Consider the following 17,239-nt stretch of genomic DNA (forward strand, 5'->3'; position numbering starts at 1 on the left):
AAGTGAGAGGAGGCTTGGATTCACTTACTTAAAATACCTTCTTTTCTCTACATATCAGTATGTTGAAGACATTCAAACTAAATTGCCACCCCTGTCTGAGGATCTGAAAGGTAAAATAGATGACCTCTCCCAAGAAATAAAGGACAGGAAGCTTGCTGAGAAGGTGTCCCAGGCTGAGAGCCATGCGGCTCAGTTAAATGATTCATCTGCTGTCCTTGATAGGTATGTCATTTGTTGTTGGAAATATCTATGTATCTTGACACTTGTCCAGAAGTTTTGACTAGCAGAAATGGTAGAGAGTTGCTTTCAAAGCTTGATTTCTGTAATTATGCACATACGAGCTACATGGCCTTTCTGTGGAAAAGCCTAATTAGAAGGGTCTGGGCAAAGCTCTACTGGAGCAGCATCAAAAGTCTGAGTTAAAAGTAGATTCAAATATGGCATGGTGGGGAGTGAACATTGCCTTAGGCTACACTTAGAAAAAGTATTTTCTGTTCTTTATTGGAGAGCACAGCAGTTTCCTTATTAGCATTTTAAATAATAATGTATAAACACACATTCTGCTTCAAATTTCAGTTTTATATTTTTAATGAAATCAAACTACTTATTGTTAAAAGGGTGGCTTTTGAAAATGTGGCTCCATACGTAGCCTTTAAGTCTTGTTTTTTCTTTCAAATTCCATGGAGGCACTACATACTGCCCTGTGAAATAACAGCTCATTATAACTGGGATTCTTATACGGGTCAGTGAGGGAGGGGCAACTGGTGAGGTGTGTTTGACTCGTAAACAGCCTTCTAGGTATAACTGGTGTGCTTCCCCTACAATTTCAGGGTTGTCATAACAAAATAGGTGTATTAGCCCCAAGAATAATTTTCCTAAATGAATCTGTATTTAATATACTCCATGTGTAAGGTTCTGTTTCAATACTTAATACTCTTGATACAAAGGAAAATATTAATGTTTGAAGACCCTGGGAAAAAATTTACATACAATTCATTTTATAACAATTTTACAACATTTTTTAACATTTTGCTAATTTATCATGAAGGGTGGTAAATGGAGCAGTAAGCTAGAAGTCAACAGAGGCAGGCTCCAAGTCCTTAATTAGCTAATTAGTGACATGTTGGTCATGTGACCTGAGACAAGCAATTTAACCGAGACTCATTTGGCCTCATCTGAGAAGTGCATCTACTCTAAAGAGATTTTGTGAACTTCATTCCAATAATATAGAACAAGTGCTCTGAAACCTGTGCGTGCTTCACAAATAACATAAAGAATCGTCTCATTGCTCATACTTGCGTGGTGCTCATGGTTGCAGAAACTTCTGGAGGATGCTATGGGTACTTAAAAATATGTTGGCAGCATTTCACTGCTTAATTATTTAGGAATATGAGTTTAAACTGAAAACTACAATATAATACAATTAGTAGATACCTCACTATGGTTTGGAATTAACATAATTATACTGACCATGATCATTTGGAAGCCATATTTGTTATAAGTAAGATGTTCTTCATTTGAGTACCAACTGCTCTGATGTTCTTTTTGGGGGCAATCCCAACAGAATCCTTGATGAGGCCAAAAACATCTCCTTCAATGCCACTGCAGCCTTCAAAGCTTACAGCAATATTAAGGACTATATTGACAAAGCTGAGAAAATTGCCAAAGAAGCCAAAGATCTTGCACATGAAGCCACAGAACTGGTAAGAAACAAATAGCATTATGTACTGAGAATGGAGGTCAATCTGTTTGAATAAGTACCTAAACTAAATTTCTCAAAGCTCTGGAAAATGCTAGTAAATTAGAATATTTGTTTTGTATTATTTTCAAAGGCCCCTTTTAAATTTTGTCCTAAATAAATTCTCAGTCATAGCAAAACTCTTTTCTCAGTCACCTACTAATTCCCACTATTAATAAGGGTCTTGAAATTATCGCAGATGCCAAGTAGTTTGTGCCACCAACTCGCAAAGGAAAAACAGTCAAACATAAGACTCTGAACAGGGAAATTTATCACTATTATTCCATATGTCTTCAGTAAGAAAGTGCCTTGGAAATTAACACCAGTGCTTATAGTCACATACAGATTGATTCTATGTAAAGTTTGATTATAAGGTGCACATTTTACAAACACGCCAGATCATATATTTCTAAACTATTATACTGTTTTTATCAGTTGAAATGTTTACCTTCAAAGCTACTTTTGGCTGCTGTCATTGTTCAAAATAAATTTGCAATTAATATTTTAGAGTTTTCGGGTTCTAAGTATAGCACATTATCTGAGTATCTTCAATAGTAACAAATCTTTTTCCTTTACATGTAGAGCAACATTGGTAACCAAGTTATGTGATAAACCTTGGTAATACTATTTCAGGTCAAATTTCATTTCATAGGAAGCACGTGGTGAGTTAAAATGTTCAGAACCATCACTTACTCCTTTGGCTTCACACAGAATCCCCCAAATACATCAGAATTTCAGGAGAAAAAGAATTTGATTGGACACTTGACTGTGAATGAAATATGCATAAATAGTGGGTGTTGAAGAAACAGATCCCTATTTTCTTTGCTTTGGTATTGAGCACAGTGCTCTCATGGATTTCAGGGGTATTGGAGGTATTTGCCACACTCTTAGCAGGTTTATTTTATGGTCATGGTGAATGATGTGTCATATTCCATCAGCAGTTAGTACTGTTTTGGTTTCTCTGGAATGAGCTCTACCAACACCATATGTTCTGTTTACTTCTTATTCAAAATCATGGCACAATTATTACAGAAACTTCCCTATGTTCGATTATCCTTTCAAAAGGAACCATTTTTCAAATCTATTTAAAGATCCTAGTCTTCAAGTTCACCATTTTCATCTGACCCATGTTTTATTGGATCACCATTTTCAGCATTTAGCACAGTACCTGACAGAGAGTAGACACTCGTGAGTAAATGAATGAATGTCATTCTAATTGACATTTTTCATACCTATTTACAACATTTTGTACCAATAAAATCCTCACTATTGTCATTGCTTCATTTTTATGAACTTCTAACATTTTATGTTAAAGACCTGTTTATTTTCACCCAAATTTAATACTATCACTTTATACTCAGGAGACTCTCATATTCATGCCAACATGAAATATTCACTTTTCCTCAACACTGATACTTATACATGATAGGCTAGCCAAACTCAAACATAGAGCTAGGACAAGTTTTTTGTTGTTGTTTTTTGTTTTAATTAGGACAAGTTTTACTGCATTACAGCATGTCCCCTTGTTATTGTTATTCCTTCTCTATAAGCCATGTAAAAATAATTAAGTGTCTGAAAAATTACAAAGTAAAAGCTAAAGAGAATCACTGATTTATTAAGTGGCTAACAACAAACAAACAGAAGACTGATTTGGCCAGAAAGTTTGTTGGACCGTGTTTCAAGAACAGAATAAATAAAGTTTTAATTTTAATAATTCATTATAATATAGTTCTATTATACTGGAAAAAGAAATATATTTGCCCTTAAATTGAACAATTACCTAGATAGTACTAGCATTCCATAAATGTTAGGGCTGGTATTATTGCTAGAGCTATAGATAAACACAGAAGAGTAAGATTAAGTTTATTATTTGTGTATGAAAGAGTCATTTGAGTCTAGTCCTGCAAAGCAGGAAGAATGTTTTCAATGAATTAGAAACAAAGGACAAAGAAACAAAGCAGGAATTTATACAAGGAGAAAAAAGACATATTAGACAAGCAATAAAGCAATCAATTACTACTGTGAAGAAGATGGACGTAAGATAATGTGAGAAGAAAAAAAGCATTGAAAATACCATAGGAAAAGAAACAAATGAATATGGAATAGTCTCAAAGCATAATTGACAGCATTTGTAAAGCCACTTCACTTTTAAAAATCTGCTTAAGTCTACCTATTTGTAGTGCACACATAATCAACAATGGAATTGAAAGGAAAATATGAATGAGAAAAAAGTTGATCCTTTATTTTAATTAAATAATAAGCAGGTGGAGGTTATAAACAATTCAAGGTTGTAGTATAGTTCCTATGTGAAGAGTAACAGCCCCTTGTATATATAATTTATTTAAATATCAAAATGAAATATTATTTTAGGAACAGACATTATGGAAAAAACACTATATTTCTATTAGTGCTAGGCAGATAAATACTATTATTATATTATTGGTACAAAAGATTGTTTTCCCTACACATGATCTCCAAGATAACATCTCATTTTGTGCCTCTCATTGGTGGGCACAAGGAGAAAGAAAAAGGAAATATGTCACCGTTTAGAAAATAGAATATGAAGATCCAGTAATTTTTTTCTAATCTTTATTGCTTTGATGCTGTAAAAAGTCCTCAGACTCTAAAATAACAGAGAATTAAACCTTTAAAAAATGTTTCCAGATCATAGGTGAACTTAAAACCTATGTTATCAAGCAGATCAGATTTTAGAAGTAGATGAAAAGTAGATTTCATGTGCTGCTGGATCCTTGGGATGACCACCAGAGGCAATAGGCACGGTGTCAGTAGCACTGGGAGATGAGACCCTCTGCCCTTTTCACTGGGAAGTTCTTAGATGCTCTGCACTTGAATCTGGTATATCCAAACGGCAAACAAAAGGAAGGAACAAAAAGGAAGTCTAATGTAGAATGACTTCCTTAGATCTGGTTCTTTAAGATCCTGAAGAATCATCACACAACAATAATCACACAATCTCCATCTATTCTGAAATGTTCTCCTCCTTCCTTCATTTCTTTCTTTTCTCCCTCTCTCCCTTTGTCAAGGTGAATAGAATGTGCTCTGTGATATATACTTCAGTGTAGAAAATGTAGGCAGTCCTCACCTTCCCTAGGTATCTTCCATTAAAAAAAAAAAAGAATCACTTTTTCACTTCCCACAGCACCCTGAAGATTTCTTTTTTCTTCTATACCCTCTTCTTTACACTGCAATCATTGTTATTGTCTGAAACTCTCCCTCTCTCTCTCTCTCTCTCCCCATCCCAACACACACCAACAAAATTCCTTAATACCCTCTAATCCAGAATCCTCTTTCTCAATTAGTCTCAGTCTCAGTGTTTAGTCTGATCTTCACTAAGAATCAGCACTAGAAATTGAGAAGAATTTATACTTGCTCTCAACACCAGTACACAATGTGGTCTTCCTCTTTATTCTCCAAATTCAAGTTCTGTCACTTGCTACAGTTACCCATCACTCCTGGGAGCCATAAGTCTAAATATCTTCGGCATGATCTTTCTCAGGCACATCTAGGAAAAAATAATATAAAATACAGAAGAAAGTGAGCGCAATTTGTAAGTAATGCGTTTTCTCATAGAAACAATAATAGTGAGAGATAGTAAAGAACAGTGCTGTGTAAGTGATATGTAGGCTTTAGATGAACTAAAGAGAGGGGGGAAATTCTGAAAAAAATATTAGACAGGAGGAAAATATACCTAAAATTAAGTAAGTTTAAAGCCTTAGACACCTGATCCTAAAAATACGTGAACTGTGTAAGTGACTTCCCACTGTTGATTCCTTAGTATGAGGGGAGTAAAAATCCATAGAAACTCGCAGTTTTTTCTTCAGAAAACTTGAAACTTGAAGGAGTTTTTTCTTGCTTTAGGGTCGAGTCTACAGAATAAATTGGATTTTTGTAAATTCACTCTTATGTGACAGATCAGTGGGGAGAAAAACCCTGATAGAAAATAAGGGTACTAGAAAGAAAAGTCAGGGAGCTCTGATAACATGGCAGTCTGAGTTAATTCAGATCCATCCTAATGTGAGAAATTCACAGAAATGCTAGGTAAATTCTAACTCCCCAAAATTTAACTCATACTTTATTTTATAAAGAGGAAACAAGGGGCTTCCCTGGTGGCGCAGTGGTTGAGAGTCCGCCTGCCAATGCAGGGGACACGGGTTTGTGCCCCGGTCCGGGAAGATCCCACATGCCGCAGAGCGGCTGGACCCGTGAACCATGGCCTCTGAGCCTGCGCGTTCGGAGCCTCTGCTCCGCAACGGGAGAGGCCACAACAGTGAGAGGCCCGCGTACCGCAAAAAAAAAAAAGAGGAAACAGAAGAAAATCTAAAAATAAAAACGAGAGTAAAACAGAATAGCACATTCTAGAGCTGGCAGCTTGGTGACTCAATGAATTTGGAACATAAATATAGATCATATGTCTAGGGACTGGGATTTTAAAGCCCAGGCAGGGAGAGAAGACATCACAGATATCATCCTAAACCTACAAAAGAAGGAGTCTTTTTTGACTAATCGAAAGTATGCAAAACTGTGAGACTTGGAAACAATTGTTCTCATCAACAAACACTCCTTCTAGCCCAGAACATGCCAAGGAGCCTTGTTACTTTTCATGCCTCCAGTTGTGAAAAATGTCTCTCATAAGTTGCTAAAACCATAAGCCTGTGGATTGAAGTCCAAATTTATACTGTATATATTTATATATGGGTTGAAGTCCATATGGTACAAGACTTTCCAAGCTAAAAATTTAATGGGGAGAGGAGGGAACTGATCCTGGTTCTTGCAACCTCTAGAGCATCTAGAAGGACACAGGAAAGTGGTCTGTTTAGATACACTATAAATAATCAAGTAGGAAAGAGGGTAGGCAGGCAAAGTATGTAACATGATCCTGAAGTTATTCAAAAATCTGAAAGAGAATATACAATAAACGTGTTTAAAAGTATTGAAATGTTAAAAAAGAATAGAAAAGAGTGATAAAAAGAAAAAATACAGAAGATTACGGAAATTTGTAACAGAAGCAAATAAAATTTCTAAAAATAAAATATATAGGAAAAGAGAATGAGTTAATAGAAAGAGTTGAATACGTTGCCTAGAATGCAACAAGTATGGTAAAACATAAAAGGAGTGTAAGAAACAAGGAATATAGATTGTAAAAATGAAATGCAAATCTATTAGGAGTTCCAGAAGTTGAAAAGGGTGAGAACGGGGAATAGTCATAGTAAAAGAGATACTGAAAATTTTCAAGTGCTGGTGAAGGATATGATATGATTTCTCAAGTTAAGGAAGCCTATCACAATAAATAAAATAAGTCCACACCTGGAAAGATCATTGTTAAACTACAGAAACTAAAGAGAAAAAGAAAACAAAATCTTAAAATAATTAGGGAGAAAAGTCTTTGAGTCAGATGCCAACTGCACAGCCACAGCATCCGGGGCTTTGAAAGATGTTGCATCTCTGCCTGCTTTCTACTCTGGGCATTCTGCTCCCATGGCCTGCTGCCACCATTTCACAGCTTAGTGACTGTGGTGTTTTCCTCTTCCTACTTCCTTTTACCAGAAAATAATGTCTCCAGTATTAAATTTTAAACTGAAAATAGACCTCGAGGGGACAGAAGCATGAATAACTCCGTGAGAATTTCATTTGCACTATTTCACAAGTAATATTCCATGATTTTCATATAGGTAATACTTGGTATATAGTAGCTGATCACTAAATGTAAATTGCCCCCTGCCATCTCCAAACATTGATACTAGGAATCTAGAAAGGCTAGGATGCTCCAGATTTTCAGAATGAACAAGATATATACACTGCCAAGAGAGATAGGAAAGTTGAATAGAGAAGAAAATTTCAAAGAAAAAATAAAATTACTTTCTTTCCCTACTTAGTTTGAGATCATCTATGAATATTTATTTGAATGTAGATGCCTTGTAGGATTTTTTTATTGATTAGAATTAGGTTCAAGTGGTGTGCCAGAATTTCCTAATCAGGCTGTGGAAAGAAGATAGCAGAAGATTCTGAGGGCTGTCTTTTCGTCTTGTTTATGGTTTTCTTTGCTGTGCAACAGCTTTTAAGTTTCATTAGGTCCCATTTTTTAATTTTTGTTTTTATTTCCATTACTCTAGGAGGTGGATCAAAAAAGATCTTGCCGTGATTTATGTCAAAGAGTGTTCTTCCTATGTTTTACTCTAAGAGTTTTATAGTGCCTGGTCTTACATTTAGCTCTCTAAACCATTTTGAGTTTATTTTTGTGGGTGGTGTTAGGGAGTGTAGCTGTCCAGTTTTCCCAGCACCATTTATTGAATAGACTGTCTTTTCTCCATTGTATTTCCTTGCCTCCTTTGTCATAGATTAGTTGACCATAGGTGCATGGATTTATCACTGGGCTTTCTGTCCTGTTCCATTGATCTGTATTTCTGTTTTTGTGCCAGTACCATATTGTCTTGATTACTGTAGATTTGTAGTATAGTCTGAAGTCAGGGAGTCAGATTCCTCCAGCTCTGCTTTTTTCCCTCAAGACTGCTTTGGCTCTTTGGGGTCTTTTGTGTCTCCATACAAATTTTAAGATTTTTTTGTTCTAGTTCTGTAAAAAATGCCATTGGTAATTTGATAGGGATTGCATTGAATCTGTAGATTGCTGAATCTGTAGATTGCTTTGGGTAGTATAGTCATTTCCACAATATTGATTCTTCCAATCCAAGAACATGGTATATCTCCCCATCTGCTTGTATCATCTTTAATTTCTTTCATCAGTGTCTTATAGTTTTCTGCATACAGGTCTTTTGTCTCCCTAGGTAGGTTTATTCCTAGGTATTTTATTCTTTTTGTTGCAGTAGTAAATGGGAGTGTTTCCTTAGTTTCTCTTTCAGATTTTTCATCATTGTATAGGAATGCAAGAGATTTCTGTGCATTAATTTTGTATCCTGCAGCTTTACCAAATTCATTGACTAGCTCTAATAGTTTTCTGGTGTCATCTTTAGGATTCTGTATGTATAGTATCGTGTCATCTGCAAACAGTGACAGCTTTACTTCCTCTTTTCCAATCTGTATTCCTTTTATTTATTTTTCTTCTCTGATTGCCATGGCTAGGACTTCCAAAGCTATGTTGAATAATAGTGGTGAGAGTGGACATCCTTGTCTTGTTCCTGATCTTAGAGGAAATGCTTTCAGTTTTTCACCATTGAGAATGATGTTGGCTGTGGGTTTGTCGTATACGGCCTTTATTATGTTGAGGTAGGTTCCCTCTATGCCCACTTTCTGGAGAGATTTTATCATAAATGGGTGTTGAATTTTGTGAAAAGCTTTTTTTGCATCTATTGAGATGATCATACGGTTTCTATTTTTCAGTTTGTCAATATGGTCCACCACATTGATTGATCTACGTATACTGAAGAATCCTTGCATCCCTGGGATAAATCCCACCTGATCATGGTGTATGATCCTTTTAATGTGTTGTTGGATTCTGTTTGCTAGTACTTTGTTGAGGATTTTTGCATCTATATTCATCAGTGATATTGGTCTGTAATTTTCTGTTTTTGTAGTATCTTTGTCTGGTTTTGGTATCAGGGTGATGGTGGCCTCATAGAATGAGCTGAGAGTGTTCCTTCCTCTGCAGTTTTCTGGAAGAGTTTGAGAAGGATGGGTGTTAGCTCTTCTCTAAATGTTTGATACAATTCACCTGTGAAGCCATCTGGTCCTGGACTTTTGTTTGTTGGAAGATATTTAATCACAGTTTCAATTTCATTACTTGTGATTGGTCGGTTCATATTTTCTATTTCTTCCTGCTTCAGTCTTGGAAGGTTATACCTTTCTAAAAATGTGTGCATTTCTTCCAGGTTGTCCATTTTATTGCCATAGAGTTGATTGTAGTAGTCTCCTAGGATGCTTTGTATTTCTGCGGTGTCTGTTGTAACTTCTCCTTCTTCATTTCTAATTCTGTTGATTTGAGTCCTCTCCCTCTTTTTCTTGATGAGTCTGGCTAATGGTTTATCAGTTTTGTTTATCTTCTCAAAGGACCAGCTTTTAGTTTTACTGCTCTGTGCTATTGTTTTCTTTGTTTCTATTTCATTTATTTCTGCTCTGATCTTTATGATTTCTTTCCTTCTGTGAACTTTGGGTTTTGTTTGTTCTTCTTTCTGTAGTTCTTTTAGGTGTAACGTTAGATTGTTTATTTGAGATTTTTCTTGTTTCTTGAGGTAGGCTTGTATAGCTGTAAACTTCCCTCTTAGAACTGCTTTTGCTGCATCCCATAGGTTTTGGATCGTCGTGTTTTCATTGTCATTTGTCTCTAGGTATTTTTGATTTCCTCTTTGATTATTTCAGCAATCTCTTGGTTATTTAGTAATGCACTGTTTAGCCTTCATGTGTTTGTGTTTTTTACGTTTTTTTTTTTTCCCCTGTAATTCATTTCTAATCTCATAGCATTGTGGTCAGAAAAGATGCTTGATATGATTTCAGTTTTCTTAAATTTACTGGCTTGATTTGTGACCCAAGATGTGATCTATCCTGGAGAATGTTCTGTGCGCACTTGAGAAGAAAGTGTAATCTGCTGCTTTTGGATGGAATGTCCTATAAATATCAATTAAATCTGTCTGGTCTATTGTGTCATTTAAAGCTTCTGTTTCCTTGTTTATTTTCATTTTGGATGTTCTGTCTATTGGTGTAAGTGAGGTGTTAAAGTCCCCCACTATTATTGTGTTACTGTCAGTTACCTCTTTTATAGCTGTTAGCAGTTGCCTTATGTACTGCGGTGCTCCTATGTTGGGTGCATATATATTTATAATCGTTATATCTTCTTCTTGGATTGATACCTTGATCATTATGTAGTGTCCTTCCTTGTCTCTTGTAACCTCCTTTATTTTAAAGTCGTTTTTATCTGGTATGATTTTGCTACTCCAGCTGTCTTTTGATTTCCATTTAAATGGAGTATCTTTTTCCATCCTCTCCCTTTCTGTCTGTATGTGTCCCTAGGTCTGAAGTGGGTCTCTTGTAGACAGCATATATATGGGTCTTGTTTTTGTATCCATTCAGCAAGCCTGTCTTTTGGTGGGAGCATTTAATCCATTCACGTTTAAGGTAATTATCAATATGTATCTTCCTATGACCATATTCTTAATTGTTTTGGGTTTGTTTTTGTAGGTCCTTTTCATCTCTTGTGTTTCCCACTTAGAGAAGTTCCTTTAGCATTTGTTGTAGAGCTGTTTTGGTGGTGCTGAATTCTCTTAGCCTTTGCTTCTTTGTAAAGCTTTTGATCTCTCCATCGAATCTGAATGAGATCCTTGAGGGGTAATCTTGGTTGTAGGTTCTTCCCTTTCATCACTTTAAGTATATCATGCCACTCCCTTCTGGTTTGTAGAGTTTCTGCTGAGAAATCAGCTGTTAACCCTATGGGAGTTCCCTTGTATGTTATTTGTCGTTTTTCCGTTGCTGCGTTCAATAATTTTTGTTTGTTTTTAATTCTTGCCAGTTTGATTACTATGTGTCTCGGTGTGTTTCTCCTTGGGTTTATCCTGTATGGGACTCTCTGAGCTTCCTGGACTTAGGTGGCTATTTCCTTTCCCATGTTAGGGAAGTTTTCGACTATAATCTCTTCAAATATTTTCTTGGGTCCTTTCTCTCTCTCTTCCCCTTCTGGGACCCCTATAATGCGAATTATGTTGCATTTAATGTTGTCCCAGAGGTCTCTTATGCTGTCTTCATTTTTTCATTCTTTTTTCTTTATTCTGTTCTGCCGCAGTGAATTTCACCATTCTCTCTTCCACATCACTTATCCGTTCTTCTGCCTCAGTTATTCTGCTATTGATTCCCTCTAGTGTATTTTTCATTTCCGTCATTGTATTGTTCATTTCTGTTTGTTTGTTCTTTAATTCTTCTAGGTCTTTGTTAAACATTTCTTGCATCTTCTTGATCTTTGCCTCTATTCTTTTTCGAGGTCCTGGATCATCTTCACTATCATTATTCTGAATTCTTTTTCTGGAAGGTTGCCTATCTCCACTTCAGTTAGTTGTTTTTCTGGGGTTTTATCTTGTTCCTTCATCTGGTACATAGCCCTCTGCCTTTTCATCTTATCCATCTCTCTGTGAATGTGGTTTTTGTTCCACAGGCTGCAGGATTGTCGTTCTTCTTGCTTCTGCTGTCTGTCCTCTGGTGGATGAGGCTATCTAAGAGGCTTATGCAGATTTCCTGATGGAAGAGACTAGTGGTGGGTAGAGCTGACTGTTGCTTTGGTGAGCAGAGCTCAGTAAAAGTTTAGTCCCCTTGACTGCTGATGGGTGGGGCTGGGTTCCCTCCCCGTTGGTTCCTTGGCCTGAGGCAATCCAACACTGGAGCCTACCTGGACTCTTTGGTGGGGCTAATGGTGGACTCTGGGAGGGCTTACACCAAGGAGTACTTCCCAGAACTTCTGCTGCCAGTGTCCTTTTCCCCATGGTGAGACACAGCCACTGCCTGCCTCTGCAGGAGACCCTCCAATACTACCAGGTAGGTCTGGTTCAGTCTCCCCTGGTGTCACTGCTCCTTCCCCTGGGTCCCAGTGTGCACACTACTTTGTGTATGCCCTCCAAGAGTGGAGTCTCTGTTTCCCCCAGTCCTGTCAAAGTCCTGCAATCAAATCCCAGTAGCCTTCAAAGTCTGGTTCTCTAGGAATTCCTTCCCCCATTGCCGGACCCCCAGGTTGGGAACCTGACGTGGGGCTCAGAACCTTCACTCTAGTGGGTGCACTTCTGTGGTATAAATGTTCTCCAGTCTGTGAGTCACCCACCCAGCAGTTATGGGACTTGATTTTACTGTGATTGTGCCTCTCCTACCACCTCATTGTGGCTTCTCTTTTGTCTTTGGATTGGGGTGTCTTTTTTGGTGAGTTCCAGTGTCTTCCTGTCGATGACTGTCCAGCAGCTAGTTGTGATTCTGGTGTTTTCGCAAGAGGGAGTGAGAGCACGTCCTTCTACTCTGCCATCTTGGTTCCTAATCTGTAGCCAGAGTCTTTTGATATCACTGCTATTGGTCAATACATCACATAGTTAAACACTGTAAATCTTACAATAGGAGTAAACATTAAGGTATTTCTAATGAGTATCTATTTAGAAATGTGGTCATATCGTCTTTTCAGTCTGTCTTATTTAATATTTGCTTTGTGTAATTGGATGAATCAGAATACATAAAGAATACTTGCAAGGTCATTTTGAGTTTTTATTTCCTACATAAAGAAGTGTGCAAATATTGGCAGAATACACATTGCATTCAAAAGGCCCAATATAATATAGTGTCAGTCAAGTTTTAAACTTTAACTCTCATATATCTTGTATTTTATTCTGCCAGTGATTACTTAGGAGTCATTCAAACAGTAATTTTGACTTCTTATTAATATCTATAATCATTGGGATTTAAAGTTTGTACCAGTGTAGTGTTAATGGAGAAATAGTATAATCCATAATAGGTATGACAATTGAATCTGTCAATAAAACTGGTGAACATTTTTTCTCCATCAGCAATTCAGCAACTTATATAAGAACTGATTCACACAAGAACAAATATGAAAAAGTCAGTGAGGATCTAAGTTACGTAGAAAAATATTGAATCTGTGTGTGAAAACGGTATTCATCAAGCCAGCTGACTTTAGTGATTTTCTTTGTACATGATACACTCATTTGCATCAATAACTTTAAGAAAATCTATTGGAAGCAGAATAACAAACTTCTATTTGATTACCCAGAATTTGGCGTATTTAAAAATTGAGGGCATAAAGTATTAAAAATGAAATCAAAGAGTTTGTTACATCAGTCAGCAACACAGAAACTCTTTGGGGTGATGCTATAATGCAATATAAATTTAAACTAATTTTATTCAAGGCAGCAATGCTCTCAGACCTGGTATTTGAGATTTCCACCAGTAGGAATAAATACAATAATAAATATATGAATAATCAAGATTTGAAATTGCCATGTTGAGTTTGATTCTGGACATTAAATGGAAAGAAAGCAATAAGCCCTCTGAGGAGGTTTTCTAACTCAATAGACCTTTATCCATTGTCTGTACTCAAAATCAAGACTCCTTGTGGTACCCACCCATCCTACCCTCAACAGCTTGTCAGCAGCAAGCCAGTGGCACCCAAGGGTGATGGAGCAATGGCTCTCATGCTGTGACTGGTGAAAACCTGTTCTCAATTAGTTATATACTTTAAAATCCTCTCTCAATTGTCTTTCTTGGTGTTCTCAAGCTGCAAATTCGCAGTCATGAATTCTAAATTCTCATGAGTAGTTTTGGAGATTTTCTATTTCATCCCTTGGTCTCCTTTGTGTGCTCAGTTGCTTCCAGTCCTCCAGAGACTCATCTAACCCCTGTCCCATTTTAGGATATTATGCAATACTAGGATCTACAACCTTTCTTTCACCAGATTTCTGACCAAAGTCATTCTTTGGGTTCTTTCTGAACTCATTTTTGATTCATAATTTCATTTTAGTATCCTGTAGATTTTTAAAATATGGGTTATATTAAAACACCTTTAAAATCAATACACAATGATTTTCTTTTTTAAAAATTGTGTATGCTCTTTTCAATTATTACAAAAGCAGTTCATGTCCATTATAAAACAAAATAGGAAATACAGACAAGCAAGAGGGAGAAAATCTAAAATGTGTGTAATCTCACCAACCGCAGACAACGACTTTTATAATGTTGTTTATCTGTCCATACTTTTTCCTGTGCAAATAGCTTTTGTACAAATGGGTAATTTTTACATAACTGTTTTGTAGCTTAATATATCTAGTAACATCACTTGCACATTTTTCAGTGTTCTCAAAAGTTATGTCTTTTAAAATGTATATAGGGCTACATTCCACCATTTCTTCTAAGAATTTATTTTATTATAGTAAGAAATTTTTCCCCGATTTTTAACAACAGCCTAACATGCCCAAATATAAATTTCTTCTGATAAATATTTTACATAAACCCACTGCAGCTAATTATCAGCCCTTACATATACCTCTGCACATTTTGAACAGTTTTCTTTATTAAAAAGATATTGAATTTAAAATCATCTAAGTCACATATTATCTTGACACATTATCCCCATTGGAAATGTGCAAGGCTTGTCTTCTAAAATAAATTATTTCATAAAGAGGAAGTAATGGAATAGGCTGTAAACCACGCTGATGAATTTTCAGCTAGTACTTTCTTTAGAAAATAAAAATAAACAAAAACAATTATGCATCTCTCCTTAGCACCAACTTTTTCAATGAATTCAGAAAATTTATCTCTAATAAAGAAGTTAGTAGAGGAACATTTAGAAAAATAATAAAAATGTAATATAGAAAGAAATATAAACAATAACTTTTAAATTTGCTTATTTAAATAATACATCAGTGGGGTGTGGGTATACCATCCTGATAAACTTAACTTTAGGTCTCACCTGCACATCTCCTCCCCCTAAGAGAGCCTCCTCTGACAACAAAACACTTAGATATTTCCATACTCCATTATGGCAATCATCATTTTCTTTATAAGGATTTTTTGGTTTGTCTCTCCACTCCAGTTCCATTAGAGAAGGCAGAGTCTTTCGATCTTTGAATAATCAGAGCTTACTCTGGTGCTTGAGAGAGCTAAAAACTTTTATTGGGTAAATCAGTCAATTCATTCATCTATTAGTCAATGACATGGTGCCTAAACAAGTCACTATGAATACTTAACAAATAGTAGGAAGAAGAAAACTAACATGTGTTAAAAGCCAATTAAGTGCCAAGCCTCTGTTAAATCTTTGTAGACTTTATCATTTTACTTTTTCCTGTATCTTTCCTTCTCTGATGTTTTAAATTATCTCACATTTTCTATAAATGATTATTAGCTAATAAAACATATAGCAACCTACATGTAATAATAGATCCTATTTTGTGTGATATAATAAAAGGTTTTAGATAATTTATAAATACATATATGTATATATACACAGAGAAGAACTTATTATTTATAAAAATACAGTCTCTAAAAAGCAAGTAACAAAATATCTTGCAAGTCTAAGAACCTCATTTATATTTCACATATGCTGTAGACACAGCCCAGAAACTCAGATGTGATGCTTATAAATATGCATGAAGTATAATTAGCTTGGAAAATGCTGCTTCATCACCTGTCCTGATATTGCTGATGTGCTTCAGTGACTTACTAAGCAATGTTGGAAAATGAACTCTCCAAATTCCAATGAATTGAAACAGTTCTGTTCATCCATAACGTATTAGTGTTTTCCATTCTGTTATCATATGAAAGACTTGTCTTTTAAACCTGGATTGTTAGTACACTGCTTATAGCTGACAATTGTACTCCATCAGCTCTTTACTTTAATATTTTGAAGTGCTTCTTGAAACATTGAAACGTGTCTTATTCCTCCACATCTCTTGAACACAAACCTCATTTCCAATGCCCTTGCCTAAGGTTACAACTCTATTTTCTCTGGCTCATACTATTACAATAGTCAACTGATATCTCCTTTTTGTCCCACACAGCTGCCCAATTCCTCTTCTGGACTATTGCTCTGAGCATACATTCCTACTCAGAAACTTTTAACGGCTCCATGTTGCTTATTGTCCAGTTTCCTTAGTCTAACGTTCAAACTTTCCAGAAACCGACTCCAAACTACCTAACAGCCTTACTTCTTAACACTGCCCTTCATAAAATCTACAGTCCTTTGCAACCGAAATACTTGCTCTCCCATCCACACATCAAAATTCCCTGTCTCCTTGTCATTCCTTACCTTGTTGCTACAATATCTCCTACACCCCCATGTATACCACCCACCTCCTTACATCTGAGCAAGGAGTAGTTGACTAAGAATCCAGGAAGAAATCACTGGCCTCCTGAAAAACAGGAAAGACAAGAGGTCTGGAAGCAAAAGGTAGGCAACACTCATAAATGCAAGATAAGAAATTGGCAGCAGGGAAGTTTATCAGCATATGGACTTCAGTCAGGATTCAGTCGTGTTGCTGGATGATGGTGCAAAGGTCCAATGGAAGATCATTGAACTGATAATCATCTAGTCAGACTCATCAGAAAACTTGAGAAAGGCCACCGATATCCAATATCAGGAATAAAAGAGGTGAAATCACAGCAACTTCTGCATACAGTAAAGGATAATAAGAGAAAATTACGAACAACTTTATGCCAAAAATTAGACATTTTGAATGAAATGGGCAAATTCTTTGAAAATCGCAAACTACTGAAACTCATCCATAAATAAATAACTTGAATAGCCCTATACTCATTAAGGAATTAAATTTGTGTTTAAAAACCCTCACATATATGCACATGTGTGCACGTGCGCGCGCGCGCACACACACACACACACAATTCAGTTCCAAATGACTTCACTGGTCATTCAATTCTACCAAATATTTAAGAAAGAAATAATAAATTCTTCAGAGAATTGAAGAGGAGAAAATATGTCCTATCTCATTCTAAGAAGCCAGTATTACTATGATACAAACCAGACAAAGACATTACCAAAAAAAT

The 17,239-nt window shown here is 36.1% G+C and overlaps 1 protein-coding gene across 1 annotated transcript in view; it reads left to right on the top strand.

The window, feature by feature from the left end:
- The window catches only part of LAMA2 (laminin subunit alpha 2), a 606,143-nt gene that overhangs the window by 498,699 nt on the left and 90,205 nt on the right, over positions 1-17,239 (top strand). Inside the window, exons 40-41 of the mRNA XM_060283517.2 lie at positions 59-222; positions 1,565-1,703. Of these exons, the coding sequence (XP_060139500.2) occupies positions 59-222; positions 1,565-1,703 (303 nt within the window). The remainder of the gene's footprint in view (positions 1-58; positions 223-1,564; positions 1,704-17,239) is intronic.

Source organism: Globicephala melas, chromosome 14 (assembly GCF_963455315.2).
Source record: "Globicephala melas chromosome 14, mGloMel1.2, whole genome shotgun sequence".
NCBI classification, from domain to species: domain Eukaryota; kingdom Metazoa; phylum Chordata; class Mammalia; order Artiodactyla; family Delphinidae; genus Globicephala; species Globicephala melas.